Source organism: Lolium perenne, chromosome 3, assembly GCF_019359855.2.
Source record: "Lolium perenne isolate Kyuss_39 chromosome 3, Kyuss_2.0, whole genome shotgun sequence".
NCBI lineage: Eukaryota > Viridiplantae > Streptophyta > Magnoliopsida > Poales > Poaceae > Lolium > Lolium perenne.
In genome coordinates, this window is record NC_067246.2 from 339,404,249 (window position 1) to 339,430,881 (window position 26,633).

At 44.0% G+C, this 26,633-nt stretch overlaps 1 protein-coding gene and 1 long non-coding RNA gene across 2 annotated transcripts in view; both read right to left on the reverse strand.

Annotated features, from left to right (window-relative positions):
- Nucleotides 1-25,257, reverse strand: part of LOC127345978 (uncharacterized) — a 37,933-nt gene extending 12,676 nt beyond the window's left edge. Inside the window, exons 1-5 of the mRNA XM_071827705.1 lie at nucleotides 25,252-25,257; nucleotides 25,022-25,192; nucleotides 24,753-24,929; nucleotides 24,286-24,498; nucleotides 23,887-24,197 (exon numbers count right to left, since the gene is read on the reverse strand). Coding sequence (XP_071683806.1) covers nucleotides 23,919-24,197; nucleotides 24,286-24,498; nucleotides 24,753-24,929; nucleotides 25,022-25,192; nucleotides 25,252-25,257 — 846 coding nt within the window. The 3' untranslated portion in view covers nucleotides 23,887-23,918. The remainder of the gene's footprint in view (nucleotides 1-23,886; nucleotides 24,198-24,285; nucleotides 24,499-24,752; nucleotides 24,930-25,021; nucleotides 25,193-25,251) is intronic.
- Nucleotides 25,258-25,914: 657 nt separating this feature from the next.
- LOC127345979 (uncharacterized) lies at nucleotides 25,915-26,633 on the reverse strand. Its single transcript, XR_007879142.1, has 3 exons — nucleotides 26,556-26,633; nucleotides 26,138-26,477; nucleotides 25,915-26,018 (listed from the first exon to the last, which is right to left on the reverse strand). It is a non-coding gene; the product is annotated as an uncharacterized lncRNA (long non-coding RNA).

The following is a 26,633-nucleotide window of genomic DNA, read 5'->3' on the forward strand; positions in this document are numbered from 1 at the left end:
CAACACTGGCGCCTGCAGCCAAGATATGTACATGCCTCCTATGGATGAACAAGCCTTCCGCACACACGGCGATCAACTTAGTCGTCCCCCTACAGTCACGAAGCAGCGCCTGGTCTTCACGGGTCTTTCTCAAGACACTCCTCCGGAGGCTGGCAATCCAGCTCAAGTCAAGCCTGCTACCGTTTTCAGCCCTAACACGCTGCGTAAGACGATCATCGGGGAGCCACCCAAATCAACCCCAGCAACCTCAGAAGCACCACCAGCACCCGAAGCACCACCATCAGCACCACAAGCACCCCCAGTAGGTCAGGTGAAGAAGGGAAGGAAGAGAGGAGCCAAGAAGGGCGCATCTTCGAGCCAGCCTGCTCCTAAGAGGATCCGGGCCGACGACATGGTACCACCTACACCGGATGGCTTGCCCCGGTGTCATGAAGCTGGTAAACCTATACTGCCTCCGGACATGGAACACCTCGCAAGTGGACAAATGCTCCCTTTGCAGCACTCTATTCATTATCAAGAGAGCGTCCTTCTTAAAGAAAAGGATCCAAATTACCCAGTGTTCTCGGTCAAGGTGCCGTCCGACCAGAACTTCGTCAATGAAGACCCCGCGGATATCTTCTTCATAGCGTTCGAGGACGTCTTCAATCTATTTCACTCGAAACGGCTCGACTATAACTTGGTCCGCCTATACGCGATCAATCTTCAGATGAAGATCAACAGAGAGAGACCCCGCCACATCGCGGTAGCGGATCCCTACTACATGCGCGATAGCCAGCTCCAGGACGGCTCAAGGACACGGACCAAGGCGGTGCGGTACCTCCAGAACTTCATGCTCATGCACAAAGAGAGCAACACCATTCTTCTGCCTGTCTTTCCCGAGTAAGTACACATCCGCTCACGGCCGTCGTAACTTATGCTTTCTTATATATTTCTTCCATTGCCGATCATTTCCAACATTCCATTTCAATTGCATGTGTTGAGCAGGGACAAATACTGCACACTCATCATCCTAGATCCAAAGTGGTCACTAGCCCAGTATTTCGACTCGTCGAGTACGACGACGAAGAAAGACTACAAGAGAATAAGGGGTGTTCTCGATGAGGCTATCCTTGGCTACTCCAAAAATGGAGGCACCTTCGACAAGAATGGGCAATATATCAGGCCGGACACTAAAAAGATCGGGTTCAAGCACGTGATCAACTTCCCTTGTATCAAGCAGCCACCGGCAGCATTAAGGAGGCCTTCTATGTCCTCCATCACCTTAAAGGGTTTGTCGAGGATGCAGAGATGATGTCTCTGCCACCTAGTAAGCGAGACCCCATTAAAATGTCGGGGGAAATCAGTGATGATGATCTTAGAGAAGACTTCCATCGCATCCAAGTAAAGCTCTCGGAAATTATCTTACAAGATGTATCCAACGGATCGAGGCTCTTACACGCAGCCAGAGCGTTGCCTAAGAGGGATATCGAAGAACGCCTACATAGGCAGGGTGATGGAAGGACGTGGACGATGAAGGACTTGTACAAGCCGTTCCCGGAGCCGCTCAAGAAGACGTCTCGTTGACCGAGGTCGGTGTGCCTAGCATTACTTTGAATCGATGGACAATTTGTACCGTGTTGTAAACTAAACTTGCTTAATTTGCTCGAAACGGTGGTCGTCGTTGTTGGACTTCAATTACTATTGTAGTCGTTATCGTTGAACCATATTACTTATGTGATACCGATGCTATATTTCTTTTAGGTTTATTATTATTTCCTTGCTTTAATTCTTGTGAATATGTATGCATGTGAACCCTCTAACTCTTTCCATTGCGTTATATACTAATATGCCTTGTGTCCATAGAGATGACGTACTACGTTGTGTTCGAGGGGCGGGTTCCAGGAGTGTACGAGGAGTGGGAGGAGTGCAAGAAACAGGTGCACAAGTTCAGCGGCAACTGCTACAAAGGGTACCCGACTAGACACGAGGCGGTTGCCAAGTGGAGGGCGCACCAAGCGAACAAGAGCAAGATGAAGACCTTCCTTGTGCTCTCGCTCTTGCTCACCATCGTCGCGGCGGTACTCTATTTCATCCTAGTGTAGGCGGCGGCCGGTGTCACTTCGTTTGTATCTAGAGATGATGAGAACTTTCTTAATTTGCATGGATTATGAGTTGTATGGAGCTATATGTATAACTCGATCGGGCTCTAAGTAATGTGATGATGATGTGATGATTATATATGTCCATATTATATCTGTCTATATTATATCAGTATATAACCTATATACGGTGTATAAAACCAGTATAAAACCTATATAATACACCAGGGAGCACAAAATCGAGTATACCTGTAGATTGTTCTGTGGCGCACCAAAATATAATTCTGTGGCGCACCTATTTCTGTGGCGCAGCGACACCACATGCGCCACAGAACTACTTATTGCTGTGGCGCACCGGACACAGTGCGCCACAGAAACCTTAATTCTGTGGCGCACTGCCAGATGCGCCACAGAAACCATATTTTTGTGGCGACGTTTCTGTGGCGCACCTCCCGTGCGCCACAGAAGCCTATTTTCGTGCGCCACTGATGAGGCTTTTCCTACTAGTGTGCTCATCCAAGGTCCGAAGCAACCTGGCAATGACATCGATGTGTACCTAAGGCCATTAGTTGATGAACTTTTACAGTTGTGGGGCAGACCTGGTGTCCGTGTGTGGGATGAGCACAAAGAAGAGGAATTTGACCTACGAGCGTTGCTTTTCGTAACCATCAACGATTGGCCTGCTCTTAGTAACCTTTCGGGACTGTCAAATAAGGGATACAATGCATGAACACACTGCTTACATGAGACTGAAAGTGTACATTTGCCAAATTGTAAGAAGAACGTGTACCTTGGGCATCGTCGATTTCTTCCGAAAATTCATCCAGTAAGAAAGAAAGGCAAGCATTACAACGGCAAGGTAGATCACCGGCCGAAGCCTGCGGAACGCACTGGTGCCGAGGTATTTGATATGGTCAAGGATTTGAAAGTCATCTTTGGAAAGGGTCCTGGCAGACAATTAGTTCCGAAGGGAGCTGACGGGCACGCACCCATGTGGAAGAAGAAATCTATATTCTGGGAGCTAGAATATTGGAAAGTCCTAGATGTCCGCTCTGCAATCGACGTGATGCATGTTACGAAGAATATTTGCGTGAACCTCCTAAGCTTCTTGGGCGTGTATGGGAAGACAAATGATACAAAGGAAGCACGGCAGGACCAGCAACGTTTGTAAGACCCTGATGACCGGCATCCGGAATGGTTTCAAGGTCGTGCCAGCTACGCTCTGACCAAAGAAGAGAAGGTCATCTTTTTTGAATGCCTGAGCAGTACGAAGGTCCCGTCTGGATTCTTGTCCAATATAAAGGGAATAATAAACATGGCGGAGAAAAAGTTCCAAAACCTGAAGTCTCATGACTGCCACGTGATTATGACGCAATTGCTTCCGATTGCTTTGAGGGGGCTCCTGCCGGAAAATGTTCGAGTAGCCATTGTGAAGCTATGTGCATTCCTCAATGCAATCTCTCAGAAGGTAATCAATCCAGAAGTTCTACCACGGTTACAGAACGATGTGGTCCAATGTCTTGTCAGTTTCGAGTTGTTGTTCCCGCCATCCTTCTTCAATATTATGACGCACCTCCTGGTTCACCTAGTCGAAGAGATTTCCATTCTCGGTCATGTATTTCTACACAATATGTTCCCCTTCGAGAGGTTCATGGGAGTATTAAATAAATATGTTCGTAACCGTGCTAGGCCAGAAGGAAGCATCGCCAAGGGCTATGGAAATGAGGAGGTAATTGAGTTTTGTGTTGACTTTGTACCTGACCTTAAGCCGATTGGTCTTCCTCGATCGCGGCACGAGGGGAGACTAAGTGGAAAAGGCACGATCGGAAGGAAATCAACGATATGTATAGACGGCCATTCTTTGACTGAAGCACACTGAAAGATCGAGATGTCGCCTAGAGGGGGGGGTGAATAGGCAATTACAAACTCTTGCGGATTTGTCTTGTATGAATGCGGAATTAAACTATCGTTTAGTTTACAAGCACAAACCCTAAATATGCTAAGCTCAACTAAGTGTAACAATAGCAACTAGAGCTAAGCAAGATAGGCACAAGATATATGTAGCACAAGTGATAGCAAGATATATGTACTTCAAGCACGATGGCTATCACAAGGAAAGAGAGCTCGGGTATAGAAATAACCGAGGCACGCGGAGACGAGGATGTATTCCCGTGTTCCCTTGCTTTGCAACAAGGTACGTCACGTTTGGAGGAGTGGAGGTCCCACGAAGGATTCCCCGCGCCACGAAGGCTCACCCTATTCTCCGAACCACACCCACGAAGGATAATGGCCCTTTCCTTATGGTTAGCTTTTCCTCCGCTCCGGAGATGGCAAGCTCCACAACCACTTCACAAGCTCCACGAAGGAGAAGCCCGGGCCTCTTCACAATCTTCTTGAAGAGATCACCGGAGCACCAATCACCAAGCCAACTAGGAGGTCACCCTCCAAGAGTAACAAGCTCACGGTCTCTCACTCGAACAAATCGTGGTGGAGAGCTCAACACTATGCAATGATGCAAAGCAAGAACACCGGAGGTGTTCAAGTCCTTCACACTCAAATCCCACCAAAGCAACGAAAGCTAGGATGAGATTGGAGAGGAAGAACAAGGGGGAAAGTCAACCAAAGACTCCAAGATCTAGACCCCAAGAGATTCCCTCACTTAGAGAAGAAACGGTTTGGTGGAAGTGTAGATCTAGATCCCCTCTCTCAAATCCTCAAATATGAGCAAGAATGGTTGGAGGATTCAAGGGGAAGAGCAAGTTCTTCAAATAGTAGCAATGGAGGAGAGAGAATGGGAAGAACTTTACAGCCCAAGGTGGAAGAAGGGCTATTTATAGCCCAAGAGCAAATATAACCGTTGGGGAAAAGTTGGGCTGAGTCAGCCGTCGAGGAGGCCGGTCAACCGGGACTAGGACCGGGCCGTCCGGTTCAGGACCCGGTCAGACCGGGCCACAGACCGGGCCATCCGGTCCACAGACCGGTCGACCGGGCTAGTGACCGGACCAAGCTGAAAAGCTTACTGGATAGTGCCCGGATGGCACCGGTCCAGGGGCCGGTTTGAACCGGGCCATCCGGTCAGACGGCCGGTCACGCCGGGCTAGAAACCGGACCAAGATTAAAAGCTTACTGGATAGTGCCCGGATGGCACCGGTCCAGGGGCCGGTTTGAACCGGGCCATCCGGTCAGACGGCCGGTCACGCCGGGCTAGAAACCGGGCCAGCAGGAAATCATGTTATACAAAAACTGTGATAACTTTTGTGTCCGGACCCCGATTGACATGAAACCAATTTTGTTGGAAAGATAACGACGAATAGAACCCCAACAAAAACTGGAAATATGGAGACTCCTCACAGAACATTTTAGATGATTTTAGAGAGGGAGTCTCCCACCGTCAAGAAATGGTAAAGACGTCCAAACTCGAAAACGCAATAGAAGATGCATGCGGATTCCGTTTTCGATGAACTTGGGCTTGTTGTAAAGCTAGCAACAAGCTCAAGAACCTCACACAGAGAAACACCAAGAAGCAATAGAGATATGCAAAGTATGCAAAGGATTGAGCTCTCTAAGACGATGCGATCAAGTTACCCAACCGAAAGCCCCTCTTGATAGTGCGGCTATTTATCCTATAATCCGGTCTCCCAACAACCACCTTGAGACCGGTAAAAGGAAAACCTAGCAAGGCCATACCTTTGCCTTGCGCATCCCGCTTGATCTTGATGATAGCTCTTCAAGCTCCACTCAAGCCGGAATGCCTCACTTGATCATCGTCGCTTCGTGAAGACTCACAAATGCTCCCCCATACACCATGATGGGAAAGCTCTATTGATGCACATCTTCACATGTCCATTATCACCAAATGGACGGCAAGCTTCAAGCATGTGATCCACTTGAGATGCTCATCTTGAACTTGCCCGACTTAACCTTGTACCTTCTCATACTCTCATAAGATAGAGCATGGCTAATATTGAGTTCCACATAAGAACTCCATCTTCATTTCTTCTTCTTGATCATATCACATATGTATCTTCAAACCGATGATCTTGATGCCAATACACAAGGTATACCTTTATCTTCATGGCATCCATACTTGAATCCAACACATGGAGAACAAGTAGTACCTATGGAATATTCCTTCATATAAACTCAATGAAAACATTAGTCCATAGGGGTTGTCATTAATTACCAAAACCACACATAGGGGCAATGTACCCTTACAATCTCCCCCATTTTGGTAATTGATGACAACCACAATAAGAGGGTTTATATAATGAATATTAGTGACAAGTACGCAACTTATCCGAGAATAAGTTGTATACAAGAGGTTGTATTTGATATGGTCAAGTAACACAAAGCAACTAGTCCATATCAAAACCGACTCTACTCACACAACTACAACAAATGCAATGGATGTGAGTAGAACCAATATATATAGAGAAAACTCCCCCACAATGTATGCACGTGTGATGAACATGAATTCATTGCATACATTGTCAAGATTAACCTTTGGGATAGTTTCCACTATATATATATACAACCATGCAAGACATATAAATATGGAATGCATGAGAGGCAAAACACTTAAGCACAAACCAAGCTTAAGTATAAAACCATTCCCTTAAACCCTCTAAACTTCTCCCCCATTGGCATCGATTGTCAAAATGGGAGAAAAATTTAGAAGGCCAATATAATGTGAGTTCCTCCCCAAAGTGTGCACTTCTCATAATTTGAGTGGAATCAAGTGCACATATCCAATGATGAATACTTGAAGGAAATCAGACTATATTGAGGATCAAAGATTGCATGCATAAAGATAACATGGTGAAGTGAGCTTCAACAATTAAAGCAAGCAATCAAAGATCCAATTGGACAAACAAAGATATCATGATAAGAAAGATATAGTGCTCTAAAAATAAGAAAGCTCCCCAAGGTTCGTGCACAATTTATAATGTTTGCATTTGAATACAATATGCACAAACATGGAATCCTCACTCCCTATATATCATTTAGAACACAACTAAGATAAAGAGAGTATGCTTATCAAGAACAACTTGAGTCCAACAATTACGAGATATGAGTGCATGAAGAAAATAAATAAACCAAGCACTCATACATTTTCTTTACCAACCCACTAAAAACAAAAGGGGTAAAAGATGGTCGGCAAAGAACAAGGATATCAAGATGATGGATTAACGCTCTTATGTATATGAGTTTCTAAAGTGGACAAAGTGATCCATAAAGAAACATGCACACACAAGAGGTTAACAAAATAGATAAGACGAGATATCCAAGATGAAGTCATAAAATATACCAAAAGATGTTTGCTTAAGAAGCATATATAGCCTATGGCTTCAATTTTCACTTATGGTATATGAATGAACTTCAACCAAGTTAAACCTCAAAAACAACACAACTAACAATAAGGGAAGTAGAGCTAGTTGGAGTGTTTTGAGAAAGGTAACAAGTATCACAAATACGGATTTATTTCACAAATTCATCAATATTGCACACAAGAGCTCTTTGAGGAATTGATATGCAATAAATTGCTAGAGGGCATATTTGTGATAGGTGAATCATAAAATATGATATATATATATAACCTATCATATGAATCTTCTCAAATTACTCAAATGTACAATAAGAAGTTTTACTTTAAAAGGGTTTTTCAAGAACCGCAATATTTTCGAAATAAATAATTTCATGCCAAGATACAACCTACAAGAGGTTGGATGCTATATGAGAGTGCATGAATAAGATACTTGTTACCGAGATAGCAATGACTTGATGTAGTAGATAAGAGTTCATTGATCATCCTAGCTTGACTCCAATTCTCATATGGTGATAACACCTTCCTTATAGATGAGACAAGCCTCCATTGCATCTCCAATGTACCTAAAACATTATTCAAGTACATCTTGGTCCCCAAACTCATTGGGTCCAACATGGTTAGACTAACCACAATATATAGGACACACTCCATATAAACATGTGCATATTTAGATGAAGTTTGAATTTCATGCACATCTTAGCCATTTAGGATTTGATGGAGTATATCCTACATAATGGATCGAAAGAAAGCAAGCATGCTACAAGTATAAACAAATTACATATAAGCATGCACCAAAACTTTTAAAGATCCAAGAAAGATATACTTTGGACAAAACACCAAAGGAATTAAATAAGGCATAGAGGTGTCACAAAACAAATTTGTTGTCCAAATTATATCTAAGAAGCAAATCACAAAAGATTTGTTCAACAAAGTTCAACAAGTGAACTAAGAAGAAACCATTGAGCATAGAGGATGAAATAAAGCAAACATGCTCAAAGATTTATCTCATTCAAGCTAATAGAATGTGTAAGAAGGAATGAGATAGCAACCTCCCCAAAAGAGCAAGGTTCGAACAAATAAACCAAACCCTCTACACCTTTCACAATGGCACAATGTACCATAAAGAAAAGGTTTATCTTCCAAAACAAACACTTGATATGAATCAAGATAATTTATCAAAAGATTTTTCAAAGAGACAAGGAAGACACATGGGAGCAACAAGGATTTGTTGGAAATAAAATAAGACAATAAGAAGCAATCCAAGGTGAAGGTGATCCATAAATTCAACCACATATAAGGTTATCAATTGTCAAAGACAATGAGTATATTGGAAATAATTTCCGGTGGTGAATTGACAAAGATAGTAAGGATCAACTTCACAATAAAAGGCATAGGATAAGTATATAGAATTGAGCACTATGCACGGATGAAGATTCTTGATAACTTCATCTAGTCACACAATCACGCACGGCAATGATTAGAATAACTTGAAGCAAACGGTGTCCCAAATAAGATATAGAGATATGTATTTGAGGAAAAATCGCACCAAGAATTTCATAATCAAACAAAAGCCCACAAGATGAGTAATACAATATTTTTATTAGGAATGGAGCTTGTTTGAGCAAACATGCCACCTAGGAACAAGATAATTAAGAGCATCAACTCTAAGTGGCATAACCTCATATGTTCACATTTTCTAGGCTTGTGATATGTACAAAACATATTACTCCCCCATACTGTGATAAAACATTTCTTCTAAATAAGAGGCAACTAAAATTCAACTAGAGATGATTAATGGATATTTAGAATTTGAATTTCTCATGAGTATGACACACCACATAGTGACTAGATAATCTTGCAATATCAATACTAAGTGGTGCTACCCATATACACACATTTTATAGAAAGAGAGATGCACAAAGCATATCACTCCCCCAAAATGGGATGCTCCATTAATCACTCAAAAAGAGCCAAATAAGATATCATCAAGATGCATTAGGCTCAAAACAATGCATAAGTATATGACGAGTCAAACAAACATACTTGAATACACAAGATAAGCAAGTAAGACACAACACATACATACACATATTTGGTACAAAACCAAACATGCAAAGGGGCAAGTAACTTACAATAAACATGAAGAGTTGAAGTATAAGTTACCGCAAAGAGGAACATTGGATATAAGATATAGATGATAATCCATACGACTTGACTCGGTAAAAATACAATATATGAAGATCCCTTAATTCTTCATGAAGTGGCCAAATCTCCAATGCCCTCCACATGCACCTATTGATCAAGTTTGAGATTGTTGGTCCCCAACCAAGTTGGGTCCTAAGAGATTAGTCACAATAGGCTTGGCAACCCAAATGGTTCTTTTCTTGAAACCACTTTGAGTTCCAACAAACTTGGCAAACACATTGCCATCCTTATCCTTCCCTAGAGAATAATTATTATAAACAATTATAGGGTTAGATAAGATACCACCTAAGCAAGAAGAAGCAAAGTGCCCCTTCTCACGGCATAAGTAGCAAGTGTTCCCCTTTCTCTTCTTTATTGATTTCTTCTCTTGGGGAACAATATCTTGATTCTTCTTGGGAAGTGGCCTATCTTCAACTTGAGGTCGAGCATGAGCTTGACCTTTACCTTGTGGCCGTTTCCCTTGTTGTTTCTCACTCAAGTGCTTCTTCTTCTTCTTCAATGGGCATGATCTAACATGATGCCCTTCAACCTTGCACTTGAAACAAACCAACTTGGCCGGATCCTTGACTTTGTCTTGGCCCTTCTTCTTGTTGCTCTTGCTCTTGGACTTGTTCTTGTTATTGGAGTTGAATCCAAGTCCACTCTTGTCATTGGGGGATTGTTGCATACTTAGCATCTTGTCAAGTGCGGATTTCCCTTCATGACGCTTTTCCAAGTCTTTCTTTAAAGAAAGGACTTGGGCCTCGAGCTCTTTGATTTCCTCTACATGGTTAGTCGAAATGCAAGTACTAGAGGAAGTAGAAGCTTCATTGTTAGAGCAACAAGGCAAAGTGAGTAATCCAACACAAGGTGTATCACTAGTTTGACTAGATGGATTACAAGGACTAGCACATGGCAATATAACATTTGTAGTAGAGATTGTGCTAACATCCATATGAGGCTCACAAGATGTTACCTTAGTGATACTTGCCTCATGAGCTAACTTTAGCCCATCATAGGAAATTAGAAGATCATCGTGAGAGCTTGAGAGCTTTTTATGACTTTCTTCCAATTCCCTATAATTGCTAGTTAGCAACTCAAGTTGAGCCCTTAGCTCAACATTCTCCTCTAAGGTAGATGCTTCACAAGAATCAGAGTTAGTAGCACAAGCATCAACAATAGTTTTCTCATTTTCATGCATATAGGATTCAATTTTCTGTGTAAGCATAAAATTAATATGCTTCTCATCTTTTAGCTCATGCTTGAGGAGAGTGAATCTCATTTCCTCATTTTCAACATGGGACTCCAACTTCACTATGGTTTCCTTATATTTATTCAAGATATCCATAGAGTGTTCGAGATTAGCACGAGCTTCTTTATTACCATGAAGAGAAGCATATATCATTGCCATATTATGCACCAAGGTATTATATTCTTCATCATTATCATCATCATCACTCTCATCATTAGAGGAAGTGTTAGGAGTCAAAGTAGGAGATACCTTTGATCCATTTGCCATAAGGCACATGTGCATACCGGAGAATGAAGATGAAGATATTCTTGAATCCTCATTTGAAAACATGTCTTGATCCATAGAGTGTTCAGTTTCCTCTACATTGTTAGTCAACAAACAACTAGAGGAAATATAAGCATTTTGATTATGGGGGCAAGACAAGGTAAGCATATCTTCATGAGATCTATGTAAGCAATTTACACATGATATGCAAGGACTATCAACACAAGCATGTAGGTCATTTTCAATGCTAGATGTGTTTAAGTCCAAAGAGGAAGCATTACAATGGGATAGAGATGAAGAATCATCACTATTGAGCACAATATCAACATTGCAATTTTCCTCACCACTCACCATATCATTACTTCGTGTCTTGCTACACGTTGGTGAAGTGAAAGAAGATGATAACTCATCACGACCGGAGGTGGAAGCAACTTGGAGCTCTTCATGATGTGAAGGGGAAGAGAGCTCCTCGGAGTCACCACCGACCAATTGAGAAGTGGATCCACCAAACATTTCCTTAAGCTTGATCCACATCTCATGAGACGATTTTCGCTTTATATATATCAAGAACCTACGAAAATCGGGTCTCAAAGAGAATAAAAGCTCATTAGATACTTGAGCTTCAAGATGTAAGTTTTTCTCATCCTCTAAAGATAGATTTTGAGAATCCATCGGAGGAGAAAAACCGACATCTAGAAATTGCTCTATATGTGGACACAAGGTCCGAAGCTTACAAAGCAAGCAATTTCTCCAGAAAAGATAATTTGTGCCATTAAAGACAATTGTGTCATTGTGCACTATACTAGCCGACATCTTTACTCTCAAGGCGGTGAAGCCTAAAACAAGGAGAGACCTTGCTCTGATACCAATTGAAAGATCGAGATGTCGCCTAGAGGGGGGGGGTGAATAGGCAATTACAAACTCTTGCGGATTTGTCTTGTATGAATGCGGAATTAAACTATCGTTTAGTTTACAAGCACAAACCCTAAATATGCTAAGCTCAACTAAGTGTAACAATAGCAACTAGAGCTAAGCAAGATAGGCACAAGATATATGTAGCACAAGTGATAGCAAGATATATGTACTTCAAGCACGATGGCTATCACAAGGAAAGAGAGCTCGGGTATAGAAATAACCGAGGCACGCGGAGACGAGGATGTATTCCCGTGTTCCCTTGCTTTGCAACAAGGTACGTCACGTTTGGAGGAGTGGAGGTCCCACGAAGGATTCCCCGCGCCATGAAGGCTCACCCTATTCTCCGAACCACACCCACGAAGGATAATGGCCCTTTCCTTATGGTTAGCTTTTCCTCCGCTCCGGAGATGGCAAGCTCCACAACCACTTCACAAGCTCCACGAAGGAGAAGCCCGGGCCTCTTCACAATCTTCTTGAAGAGATCACCGGAGCACCAATCACCAAGCCAACTAGGAGGTCACCCTCCAAGAGTAACAAGCTCACGGTATCTCACTCGAACAAATCGTGGTGGAGAGCTCAACACTATGCAATGATGCAAAGCAAGAACACCGGAGGTGTTCAAGTCCTTCACACTCAAATCCCACCAAAGCAACGAATGCTAGGATGAGATTGGAGAGGACGAACAAGGGGGAAAGTCAACCAAAGACTCCAAGATCTAGATCCCAAGAGATTCCCTCACTTAGAGAAGAAACGGTTTGGTGGAAGTGTAGATCTAGATCCCCTCTCTCAAATCCTCAAATATGAGCAAGAATGGTTGGAGGATTCAAGGGGAAGAGCAAGTTCTTCAAATAGTAGCAATGGAGGAGAGAGAATGGGAAGAACTTTACAGCCCAAGGTGGAAGAAGGGCTATTTATAGCCCAAGAGCAAATATAACCGTTGGGGAAAAGTTGGGCTGAGTCAGCCGTCGAGGAGGCCGGTCAACCGGGACTAGGACCGGGCCGTCCGGTTCAGGACCCGGTCAGACCGGGCCACAGACCGGGCCATCCGGTCCACAGACCGGTCGACCGGGCTAGTGACCGGACCAAGCTGAAAAGCTTACTGGATAGTGCCCGGATGGCACCGGTCCAGGGGCCGGTTTGAACCGGGCCATCCGGTCAGACGGCCGGTCACGCCGGGCTAGAAACCGGACCAAGATTAAAAGCTTACTGGATAGTGCCCGGATGGCACCGGTCCAGGGGCCGGTTTGAACCGGGCCATCCGGTCAGACGGCCGGTCACGCCGGGCTAGAAACCGGGCCAGCAGGAAATCATGTTATACAAAAATTGTGATAACTTTTGTGTCCGGACCCCGATTGACATGAAACCAATTTTGTTGGAAAGATAACGACGAATAGAACCCCAACAAAAACTGGAAATATGGAGACTCCTCACAGAACATTTTAGATGATTTTAGAGAGGGAGTCTCCCACCGTCAAGAAATGGTAAAGACGTCCAAACTCGAAAACGCAATAGAAGATGCATGCGGATTCCGTTTTCGATGAACTTGGGCTTGTTGTAAAGCTAGCAACAAGCTCAAGAACCTCACACAGAGAAACACCAAGAAGCAATAGGGATATGCAAAGTATGCAAAGTATTGAGCTCTCTAAGATGATGCGATCAAGTTACCCAACCGAAAGCCCCTCTTGATAGTGCGGCTATTTATCCTATAATCCGGTCTCCCAACAACCACCTTGAGACCGGTAAAAGGAAAACCTAGCAAGGCCATACCTTTTCCTTGCGCATCCCGCTTGATCTTGATGATAGCTCTTCAAGCTCCACTCAAGCCGGAATGCCTCACTTGATCATCGTCGCTTCGTGAAGACTCACAAATGCTCCCCCATACACCATGATGGGAAAGCTCTATTGATGCACATCTTCACATGTCCATTATCACCAAATGGACGGCAAGCTTCAAGCATGTGATCCACTTGAGATGCTCATCTTGAACTTGCCCGACTTAACCTTGTACCTTCTCATACTCTCATAAGATAGAGCATGGCTAATATTGAGTTCCACATAAGAACTCCATCTTCATTTCTTCTTCTTGATCATATCACATATGTATCTTCAAACCGATGATCTTGATGCCAATACACAAGGTATACCTTTATCTTCATGGCATCCATACTTGAATCCAACACATGGAGAACAAGTAGTACCTATGGAATATTCCTTCATATAAACTCAATGAAAACATTAGTCCATAGGGGTTGTCATTAATTACCAAAACCACACATAGGGGCAATGTACCCTTACACACACCACACAGTTCTGACCAATTCCAGCTTGGTGGCTCCGTACTTTGAGAAACACAAGAATATTTTACGCTCGGACAACCCGGGGAAGCCTGAATCCTGGATTAGGAAGGCCCACATGGAGACTTTCGGCAGTTGGTTGAGAAAACATTTAATGAATGACATTGATGTTGTAGATCAGCTGTACATGTTGGCCAAGACACCATCTTCCACTATAACGACTTTCCAAGGATACGAGATAAATGGGAATACATTTTACACGATCGCCCAAGATAAAAAGAGCACCAACCAAAACAGTGGTGTCCGCTTTGATGCAGCAACCGAGAATGGGCAAAAGGTCACATATTATGGTTACATAGAGGAGATATGGGAACTTGACTATGGACCCTCCTTTAAGGTCCCTTTGTTCCGGTGCAAATGGTTCAACCTAACAGGAGGTGGGGTAAAGGTGGACCAGCAATACGGAATGACAATGGTGGATTTCAACAATCTTGGTTACCTTGACGAACCATTCGTCCTAGCGAAAGATGTCGCTCAGGTTTTCTATGTGAAGGACATGAGTAGCAAACCAAGAAAACGGAAAGATAAGAAAACGATCAGTACATCATGCGATGATCCAAAGCGCCACATTGTTCTTTCAGGGAAAAGAAACATCGTGGGAGTGGAGGACAAGACAGACATGTCAGAAGATTATAATATGTTTGCTGAAATTCCGCCCTTCAAAGTGAACACCGACCCAAGCATTAAGTTAAATGATGAGGATGCTCCATGGATACGGCCCAATCGTAAGCAAGCAGGGACACAAGGGAAGAAATGATGTGTAATAATTTATTGTACCAAACTTTATTGAATGGATCATGTGAATTATATTACCCGTGATGTGTTTGGTGTCCATTTTCGAATGATTCGATTGATTCGAGAAACCACACTGATGATACATGAAATTTGGAGTGATTTATTCATACTCGTAGTCTTCATAGCCGTCGCCGTTGTACTGGTAGTCGTCGCCTTCTAAGTTGCCGCCGTCGTCGTCGCTGCTGTCGTCGCTGTCGTCGGGCGGCGCTCGTGGCTCGAACTGAGCGTAGCGCAGGCGGGGGATATCGCCGGCCGTGATGTAGTCCATGACGCTCTGCAGAGTCCGGCCGTACCACCATAGCCGACGGCCGGCCTTGTGGAAGTTCCCAGGAGGCAGACCGTCCTCCTCATACCTGGCGAGCGCCCTCTCACGCCGATTGATGAAGAAGGCGTCCCAAGTATGCTGGTTATCGGGATGCCAGCGGGGATTCATCCGTTGCTCCGTCGTGAGGTCGAGGTAGTAGTGGTTCGTGATGGCCGCTCGGCGCGCAGTACCCTGAGGGACGGGAGGGACCGGCACGCCGCCGGTGCTTAGGCTCCAGCCGGCGGGGACGCGGTAGCCCGGTGGGCAAGGGTAGTTCGAGGCGCAAAGCTCCTCCACCTGCTGGTAGGTTAGAGTGGGTGCGGTGGAAGCCATGAGAGAGTGATGAGAGATTGTAGAGATGCGATAATGCTGGCCAAGCCGGGCTACATATATGTAGTGAGAAATGGCGGGAAAAACGGGAGCGGGAAGACAGGAGGCGGGAAGAAAGTGGCGGGAAGAAAGAGGGGCGGGAAGAAATTGGCGGGAAGAAAGTGGCGGGAAGAATGAGGCGGGAAGACAGGGAAGGTGGTCATCTAATCTTTAGTCCCGGCTGGTGGGTGCAACGGGGACTAAAGGTGGTTTTGTATCATCTAATAAAACTGTCGGTGGGATAAGGACGTCTGGGTAAGCTTTAGTCCCGGCTGGTGGGTGCAACAGGGACTAAAGGTGGTTTTGTATCATCTAATAAAACTGTCGGTGGGATAAGGACGTCTGGGTAAGCTTTAGTCCCGGCTGGTGGGTGCAACCGGGACTAAAGGTGGTTTTTGTGTCCTCTATGAAAACTGTCGGTGGGATAAGGATGTTTGGGTAAGCTTTAGTCCCGGCTGGAGGGTGCAACCGTGACTAAAGCTGTCGGCAGGATAAGAACGCGTGGGTGGACGCACTGCTCGATGAGATAAAGCATGTAGCGCACGACGCCCTGTCGGAGGAACAAGCCAAAGCCGAAGCGGCGCCATGCCTATAAAAGGAGCATCGATACGCCTTGGCAAGCAAACTAACAAGCCAACCTAGCAGGTAGGGAGAGTTTCATCCCCATGGATGAAGTAAAGGGTTGGAAAATCTCCCGTGGCGCAGCTTCTCGAAGATGTCGTCGGTGCACACGCCCTACGACATCTTCAGAAGTTGCTCCTCGGGAAATTTTCCTGCAAGCCCGTGAAAGACTTCATCTCCTCTAACAGTGTTGGGTAAAGGGTTGGAAAATCTCCCATGGCGCAACTTCTCGAAGATGTCGTCGGTGCACACGCCCTACGACATCTTCGGAAGGTGCTCCTCGGGAAAATTTTCCTGCAAGCCCGTGAAAGACTTCATCTCCTCTAACAGTGTTGAGTAAAGGGTTGGAAAATCTCCCGTGGCGCAACTTCTCGAAGATGTCGTCGGTGCACACGCCCTACGACATCTTCGGAAGACAGAGGCGGCCGGGAAGAACTGGTGGGCAGAACTGGTGGGAAGAGGGAGGCGGAAAGATTTTGAAATGAATTAGTTTTATTTTTCTGAATTTTTTGATATATTATTTGTATTTTTAAGATTTTGAAATGAATTAGTTCTATTTTTCTTTATTTTTTGATATATTATATGTATTTTTAAGATTTTTAAATGAATTAGTTTTATTTTTCTTTATTATTTGATATATTATTTGTATTTTTAAGATTTTTAAATGAATTAGTTTTATTTTTCTTTATTTTTTGATATATTATTTGTATTTTTAAGATTTTTAAATGAATTAGTTTTATTTTTCTGAATTTTTTGATATATTATTGGTATTTTTAAGATTTTGAATTGAATTATTTTTATTTTTCTGAATTTATTGATATATTATATGTACTTTTAACATTTAGAAAATATGAAAAGTATTTTGAAAAATACCTTTAGTCGCGGTTGGCCTGGCCAACCGCGACTAAAGGTCGTTTCGCGCGGGAACGAAAAACCCGGCGAAAAACACCTTTAGTCGCGGTTGGTCTGGCCAACCGCGACTAAAGGGTACCCTTTAGTCGCGGGTCGCCTCCCCAACCGCGACTAAAGGGGGGTTATAAATACACCCGCGCGGGTCGCCTCCACAGTTTCCTCGTCTTCTCCGCGCGGGTGCCTCTGCAGTCCTCGATGCCGCTGCGCCTCCTCGACGCCGCCACGCCTCCTCGACGCCCGCGCTCGCCGCCATCGCCGCGCCGATCTCCTCCGCCGCCGCGCACGTTCGCCGCCAGCCGCGCGAGACCGTCCTCCGCGCGCGCCGCCGTACGTCGTCTCTCGCCGAAACTCCGGCCTCCACCGCACGCGCGCCGCCCGCACGCCGCCAGACGCGCCGCCCGCCAGACGCGTGGCCAGCCGCGTCCGCACGGGAGAGGAGAGAGAGAGAAGGTGGGCCGCGGGCCGTTTTTTTCTTTTTTTAATTTTTTTTCTTGTTAATTTTAAAACAAAAAATAACTAAAATTTGACTACAAAAAGATTGTGTAAAAAAAGAACTACAATTTGACTTAAAAAAACTAAAAATTGACTTAAAATTTTTTGTCTCAAAAAGAACTACAATTTGACTTAAAAAAGATTGTGTAAAAAAAGAACTAAAATTTGACTTAAAAAAAACTAAAAATTGACTTAAAAATTTTGTCTCAAAAAAGAACTACAATTTGACTTAAAAAAGAACTAAAATTTCACTTAAAAAAGAACTCAAATTTGACTTAACCACAGCGCGTATACGGAGGGGGCAGCGAGCCCCTCGTCGCCCCCTCCGTATACGCGCGGTGTTTTTTTTTGGGATCGAGAGGGGGCGGCAAGGGTAATGTGTGTTGTCCTCGGCACCGCCACTGCCCTTTCGCCACCGCCGCCCTTTCGCCACCGCCCTTTCGCCACCGCCACCGGTCTCTCGGTCACGCGGTCACTGCGAGGCGAGGGTTATGTGTGTTGTCCTCGGCACCGCCACCACCCTTTCGCCACCGCCGCCCTTTCGCCACCGCCACCGCCCCTTCTTCACTTAATTAATTTGTTTTTACTACATGTTTTCAGGACTGACATATGGCGAACGATAGAGCTGACCCGATTATGGCCAACTATGATCCGGCAGCTGAAGAACATATATTTGGCCTCATAAACAGCGATATTCCTTATGTGCCGACCGAACAAGATGAAGAAGAGGATATCTCTTCTTATCTGAACCTTTACGGTCAAGATGAAGGCCGTCAGCAAGATGATGCCGAAGAAACATCGATAAACGACGATCTTCAATTGGAAGTAGCAACCACCTCCGGCGCAGAGGTATATATATACATTGAGCCTCTGGTGATACAAACTTACTGATTTGAATAAATATGTGTGTACTAACGCGCGCGACTCTCTTTCTTATTTTAGCCCTCGGCCGGATCGTCGAAACAATCGAGTACGTCGTCAAAGCGTGGCGCAACCAAGACGCTGAAACAAGGAGAAATATATACCATCGAGGTTGTCGACAGTGCAACCGGCAAGCCGCTGGAGCCCGAGAAGAACGCCACCAAGTTTATCAACCAATGCGGAGCCGTTGTTAGAGACAACGTCTCGATCACCGTCCAGGAGTGGAATGAGTCAAAGAAGGCACGTCTTGGTTTCACTTTTGTCGAGAAGAGAACAAAAAAAGATTGCTTGCAAAATCTTATGGAACATGTCGTCCTACCTCCGGAATACCACAAATTCGATGAGGAGGGTAACAAGATTGAGGAAAACAAGAAGAGGAGGAGGCTACTCAAACAGTTCGCTCTTCAAAAGATGGCCAGTGCATTCCGGAAATTCAAGCAAAATCTAGCCCGTGACTATGTCAACAAGAACAAGACTCCGGATTTCAAAGGACAATATGAGAGACTGAAACATGATTGGCCAGAATTTGTGAGGCAAAAAAAATCGGAGCAGTTCATTGAAATATCGAAAAAAATAAGGAAAATGCGGCTAAGAAGGAGTACAATCATATTATGGGGCCAGGAGGGTATCGCCTTTGGGAGCCTAGGTGGGAGAAGATGGAGAACGAGCTGAGGGCGCGAGGAATCCGTCCAGGTACGGAGGGATGGGACCCAAGGGCCAAAAGCTGGTGGTACGGGCATGGGGGAACGCTACACCCGGAGACAGGGGTGTGTGTTCACCGGAACATATCGTTTAAACCCACCCAAGCCCTTATTGACGCAATGAGGGATGCTCAAGAGGGGAAGATCAAGTTCAATAGAGAGAACGACGCGCTGACAAAAGCCCTCGGGAATCCTGAACACGGAGGACGTGTACGAGGCATGGGGAACATTCCGTGGAAAATAGGGTTCTCCCAGAACGATGACCCGTACGGTTACAGAAGCCGTAAGAGAAAGATGGATCAGGATGCAGATGTTGTGGCGCGGTTGGTATCGGAATTCGATACGATGAAGAAAACCGTGAGTATACTAGTACAAGAAAGATCGGCAGCTGGGGCGCATGAAGATCATCCAGCGGATCTCGAAAGCCAGCAGCGGATGAGAAGCAGCGTGGCTTCCACGGAGGCCCCGCCGGCTACTGATAATGCACCGGCGATCGATATTACTGCACCGGAGCCTCCTCGCTACCCCGTGGACGATGTAAAGGAGATGAAAGAATGTCATCTGCATTATCCAATTGGGAACATGTCCACGAAGGTAGCCATCGGCAGTGCTTTACCATGTGAGCCTAGAGCACTCCACCACAACAACCCCATTCCAGATGGCTATGCTCGTGTCACGGTGGAGGAAATAGTCCCAGGGTTTGAGGAACTGGAGATTGACATTGCTACACCCGAAGGGGAGAGAAGACTTGGAGGTGTCAAGCGCCAGTTCATTCTATGGAAAAAGAAGTTAATCAAGTTTCCAGGCGAGGCGCCAAGGCAAACAAGTCCACCCCCCTTCATGTCAGCCGACGCCGCCCCCCAATTCACCTCCGGCTGGTAATCAGCCGCCGCCCCCCAGTCCTCGTCCGGCGGGGTGATCAGACGCCGCCCCCCAATCCACCTCCGGCGAAGAAGCAGAAGCAGTCCTGGATTATTAACCCGGACCCTTATGTACCTAAAACCACAAAGGTACCAGAGCCATCACTGAAGCCTCTCCCCACAAGGCCTTGGGAACGTAGTGCCGAGGAAGTCGACGCGGCCGCGGCTGCTCACCATGAGAAATGGAAGGAGGAATGCAAGAAGAAAAGAGAGCCCGAGCCCAAGCCAGTATTTTCTGACAAGCAAAAGCAGTGGGCTAAGTCATTTTTGAGCACACCGTCCCAAGCCGCGAAGAATCTGCCTGACGACTATGCACGTGAACTTCGTAGGCAAGCACTCATGTTCAAGAGGAACAAAGAGTTGGCGGAGAAGCAGGAGAAGAAAACCTTGGAGGAGGCCGAGAAAGAATTAGAAAGTATAAAAGGGGGGAAACAAGTTGCCCAGCTTGGGGAACAAAGTAAACAATCGATCGCCCCGCACATAGTGAAAGCCGCCGGTCCGGATGCTGAACTAATGGACCCCGCTATCGCCGCAGCTGCGGCAACACATGGAATTACTGTAACGGGTGCCAGAGAACAAGTGGCCGCGCTCGGTATGACTCTTCGTGAAGTGTTAGGCCTTGAGGAGGCGCCAATGAGTAAACCAGTACTTACATATGTGCGGAATGGGCCTCTCGTCGAGCCTGCGCAGGAAGATGATCTACCTCCACAAATGAAAAGTCTTCTACATCGGTACAAGGGTTACATAAAAACTAACACCGGCAAAGAATATATTTATGCGGAAGTTAGACATGAGCATCAATTCAAACATTACTATGTAACAGTTAATCTGAGTGAATTGTTCCAGCTGTTCAATCTGCGCTCGACAAATCTATATTGTTGTGTACGCTATTATGCAGAATGAAGAAGCGGGAAATGCGAATAAGGAACATCCATGATGTTGGGTTCATTGACCCACAAATCGTTAATGCATATGTGTTAGAACAACACCCCGCCGACGTGGAGCAAGACCTGTGGCTTTTTCTTACAAAGGAGCAACTCAAAAGTGATATTCTATTCCTTTGCATTTTTGGTGAGTGTTTCTGTCTTGAGCACATTATCTTTTGTTTACTCCATGCATGGTATGTGGCTAATCGATGAGTTATGCATGACTGTGCATGTATCGTGTCCGCAGGTTCCACTGGATTCTGCTAGTAATTCAATTTCACACCTCCACAGTTATCGTCCACGACTCTCTGAATATGGATCCAAAGCTTTGGGCCGACATGAGAAGAATGATGCAGAAGTAATTATTTTCATTCATTTGCGCTCTATATCGATCGGCCTATTTCGTTCATTTCCTAATATCAAGTAACTAATAACTCTCTTGTTCATTTAATTTTCTTTGCCTCGTAGGGTTTGGAGACGGTTCGCAGATCAAAAGGTCGGTGAATTCCAAAAAGAGCTAGAATTTAAAAGGGCAGTGACTGGGGATATTCAGCCACCGGGGACCAATCTATGTGGATTCTATGTTTGTGAGATGATCCGGAGATACACCACTGAGCGGAAGCCGTCGGAAAACAACCTCAAGAGGAATAACCTCCGGAAGACGCTTAGTCCAGAAGCTCGCTTCCGACCACTTCAAGAGGAACTAGCAGGATGGTTCATGAGGGAAGTCCTCCATCCTAAAGGAGAACACTATTACGAGGACGTAGAACTGTGGATGAAGAAGTAAATTATGTATGGAAATTTGTTCAAAATTGTATATGGTCATCCGATATTGAATATATATTGTATATTCGTCTTGAATTTTCTTGGTTCTAATTTCAAATTTGTTTGAAATTGTACATTCATATGCATGTATATAGTACCATAGAATATGTGTAGTGAAACTTCTTCAAAATTAAAATATAAAAGAAATAAAACAATTACAAACTAAAAAGAAACCGGATTTAGGGGGGGCTAAAACCCTAAACCTGTGGAGGTCTTTAGTCGCGGTTGGCCAGGAGAACCGCGACTAAAGGTCCTCCGCCCCGACGGACTGCTGGCGGCCACGTGGACGTGCCTTTAGTCGCGGTTCGTAAGCAACCGCGACTAAAGGGGGGGGGGGGGGGGGCTTTAGTCGCGCTTAATTGGTCGCGGCTGCGCAACCGCGACTAATGGCAGTTGCCAACCGCGACCAAAGGCCGTTTTTCTACCAGTGTGATGTTGTAATATTTGGATAAAACTATGTATTTAACTATGTCTGAACTATTATGTGTATCTCCTATGTTAAGATGTTATTAATTATGTTATTAATTTGTGAATTATTGATATATATATTTGACTATATGATGCCCAATTTTTATTATTATTTAGCAAATCCGCTATATAGCTATAGCCCGCTATAGCCCGGCTATAGCCTTTCATAGCTTCAAAAAAAATCGCGTCTATCGACTATAGCTGGCTATTTTAACCAGAGAGTTTTACTGGGATAGAAAGAAATCAAATAATTTTTCAAATATAAAACAGGAATGCTCTAGTACTAGTGTCCTACTGATGCACCTTGCATAAACTTTGGTGCCATCATCAAGACATCAACTATCATCCTAGAGGGGGGAAGGTAAGGGAGAATATACTGATAAATATTTGGGACATGGTTTTTCTGCTCCCGAGCTCATATGCTCCTATTTTAATAAAAAAATCAGAAAATAGCAAATAAAATCAAACAAATCTGAAATTTTTGTACAATGAACATGAAAGTATGTTCTAATAGCATGCCAAAAATATCCTAGCAAAGATATATGTCCTGGTCTGTGCGAAAAAGACAAATATGATTGTTGCAAACAACAAATCCAAATGCTCCCCAGCACACAATTTTGTTATTTTTGCATAAACCACCAAACATGTCATTTCTCACCGCAATGCTGCTTCCAGTTAGAACACAATCTCATTTTAGCTGTAAAAAAATCATTTGTTTGATTTTGCTTGCTATTTTTTGCAATTTTTTTATTGGATCAGGAGCATACGAGATTGGGTTCAAAAGTGCATTTTAATAAATATTTGTTGCAACAATAAGTTATTTATACAGTAGCTCTCCTTAAAAGTATTATTGAACAAGAGTATCAACTAAAGCATATACTACTTATGCAAGCAAACACTTCAGGCAATCGAAGTTCTGAGCAAACATTAGGGGTAGAGCTTACGATTTCTTATGTTCATTTAACTTTTGAAGATCACTTTGGACCATATAACATGCTTGTTTCATCCAAACTAGGCTACACTATTTAGAGTAAGTGAGTAACTGCCAGCAAAGCTTTAGCAGTTCGTCAATACACTTTGTAACCCAACCGCTGAACTTGTACAGAAAGTATGCCTATTTAATTTTTTTCTTCACTAATTACATGTTCTGAACTTGTTGATCTTCAGATATGAATTGAGAACGATAAAACAATTAAAAATACAATAAGCCAAAATACAATGTCTTTACCAAGATGACGTAAATAAGAGCTGAGATTCACCTGTGACACAACAGTGTTACACCTCAACAATGCTACTTTGGTTGGGTACTGTCAGATCCCTGTAAAAATGTTGCGCCAACTTTCCTCCTGGAGTCAACACCATTTGTTGCAGGCTTCTTCTCCACTTCTTCAGTTTCCAGTGCTGCTTTAGCCTCCTGAACCAAGGTGCGCAATTCGTACAGCAATTCTGCCTTGCCCTCGCGAAGAGTAACAGAGTTATCATAGACTGCCAAGACAAGGTCCTTATCTAACTTCTGTTGATATAGATGTGCATCACGCCTAATCGTTGTGAGCTCATCATGCGAGAACATCTGAAACAAACATACTTCAGTACACAGCTAAAATGACAACTTTCCAGCATATACAAATATAACTTTTGCAGAAAAATTTAAGATTCACCTTGTGTGGGTTACCATATTTAAGTATTCCATGAGGATCAAACATTATCTTCAAAGCTGTTGCAAGTTTGAATAAATTCCAGAGCTTGGTATCAACCTTAGAGAACACCTTAAAATCCTCATCAAACATTTTATGCAAGAACTTCACATGTGCTTTTTCACGTAAATCAGTAGCATACACCTTTGAAGTCTTCTTAATAATACATTCATTAAGCTGGATACAAATGAGCATTGATTAATCACTGATAGAAAAATGAAAAGATAAAAAATACATCTAAAGATGAAAAAAAAAATGAGATTCTAAAATTATAGTGTATGATAACAGTGTTTCTATGAAAACCTTTCATCACTAGCAATAAAGTGTTATGAGTGCACAATCAATAAGACAGGACCATTGCATGACAAGATCACGATAAAACATAAAACATTGCATGTTAGAAATAATAAAAGGGCGATCACTAAGCTCACCATCTCTTGCTTGATATAAATTTTGTGACGATTTAAGACCATATTCAATCCTAGGCTCATGGGAAGCCTGTCATCCATAGTCATCTTAGACTGTTCTTGAGGTACTAAAATATGCATGAGATTCTGCACACCCCACATCACCTCTGTCACGGCATCATCATACAAACACTTCAGCCCCTGAAAAAGAAAATGGTAATATGTAATGTGCACACAGGCATAAACAACTAGGGAGCTTAGACATAAAGACGAACTCAGACAGTTATTCAGACCAGTGTTTTTTCAATTATATCTTTATATTCACGGCTTCCAACAACTAGTGTCTCGTCCCAGGCGCAGTATGTCCAGAGCATCTTGATCAGGTTGACGTCTATTGTCTGGGCAGTAAGGTTAATGACGTTGCGCGTGTCCTCAAATGTTCGGAATTCATGCAACCAGATGATCTGAGGAAAAAAGGGTAAGCTTGTTTAGACTAGAAACAAATAAGCAAAGCTCATCAAACAGCCATATATTATATAATTTGTGTTTCAGCTGTGTCAGGAGGTATGGTAATTCAGTTAGCCACAAATAGATAGCCTTGGTCAAGTCTTTGTTTATTCCAGTTTATTCAGCGGAACTCTTAACCTGCTCATGTATTAATGTAGTGCCTACTGCATACTAGTATTCTTTTAAACACCACGGTGGCAATCTTGGTAGTAGTACCGTGTCAGTCCTCGAAATCAGTTTTCAGTTGCGCATGTGCAGCAATAGCATATTTGTTTGTTATGAGTGAATTTAGTAACCCTAGTAAGTTCCACAACCCCCAACAGCATGCTACACTCACGGGCCGTGTTTTCTTATTGTTTGGCACCTATACAAGTAACTGCAGCTAAAGAATAAGCCAATGCAAATACTAATATATTGCTAAAAGAATGATGGAAGCTTGAAACGAATTCAGAAGCAAGCACTACCCGTTCAGTTGGCAACAAGCTAATAAACGAAGAGGAAACTAGGGTTGCTTTACTAACATTTTTGTGCCAGTAGTTACCCACGAAGAATATCCAGATGTGCTGCAGAAACAGAAAACGTTAACTGGACGATGTTGAGACTTGAGACTCCCAATTGTCTACAGAGATCGGAAGCTAAAGGAGCATCAGCACTGAGGAAGGAGCAAATGAAGCAGTACCTCGATACTTTTTTTGAGATATTTCTCGTCGAAAGTGAAGATCGCGAAGCCGGAGGGTGTCTCGAATAGCAGCTTGACTGTGCCAGGAATCCTACAATAGTTTCCTGTGGATAAATCGAGGAAACACGAATCAGACAAGAGGTCAGTAGTAACGTACAGCCAGGCATCCATGGCTGCGCGTTACTGAGAGAGGTGGAGCGAGGAGGAGGTTGAGGCTGCTCACTTTTGCCGGTAGGCGTAGGAGCCATCGTGCGTTGTGGCGAGATTTCGTCGGGAAAGAGGTGGGTCTGGGTTCGGGATGAACGTAAGCGACAGAGAAGGACGAGCCCTTTCTTCTTCGACCTAACCACCAGGCAGCTTTATGGTTTTATTTCTCCTTCGCTGCCGGAATCCGTTCCAGCGTGGAGTTTTTCTCGTTCCCGGCAGGACTCCTCCTTGAGTCTGTCCCGGTTATCTTCTCTCTTTCTTCTTTCTGAAAACCTCCAGTTACCTTCTAAGTCAATAAGTCATAGTAAAAATCGATCACCCGCTCCTTCTCTCATCAAGGGTCTTGGATCGGCTTTCTGTGAGAAGACACGGTGGCAAACGTTAGTCAGCAACAAGCTAATTAAGGAAGAGGAAAATATGGTGGCTTTACTAACATTCTTGCGCCAGTAGCTACCCTTGTTCCCTTGTTTAATTCCTTATTATTGATCCTCCTTGGGTCCTTGTGCAACAGC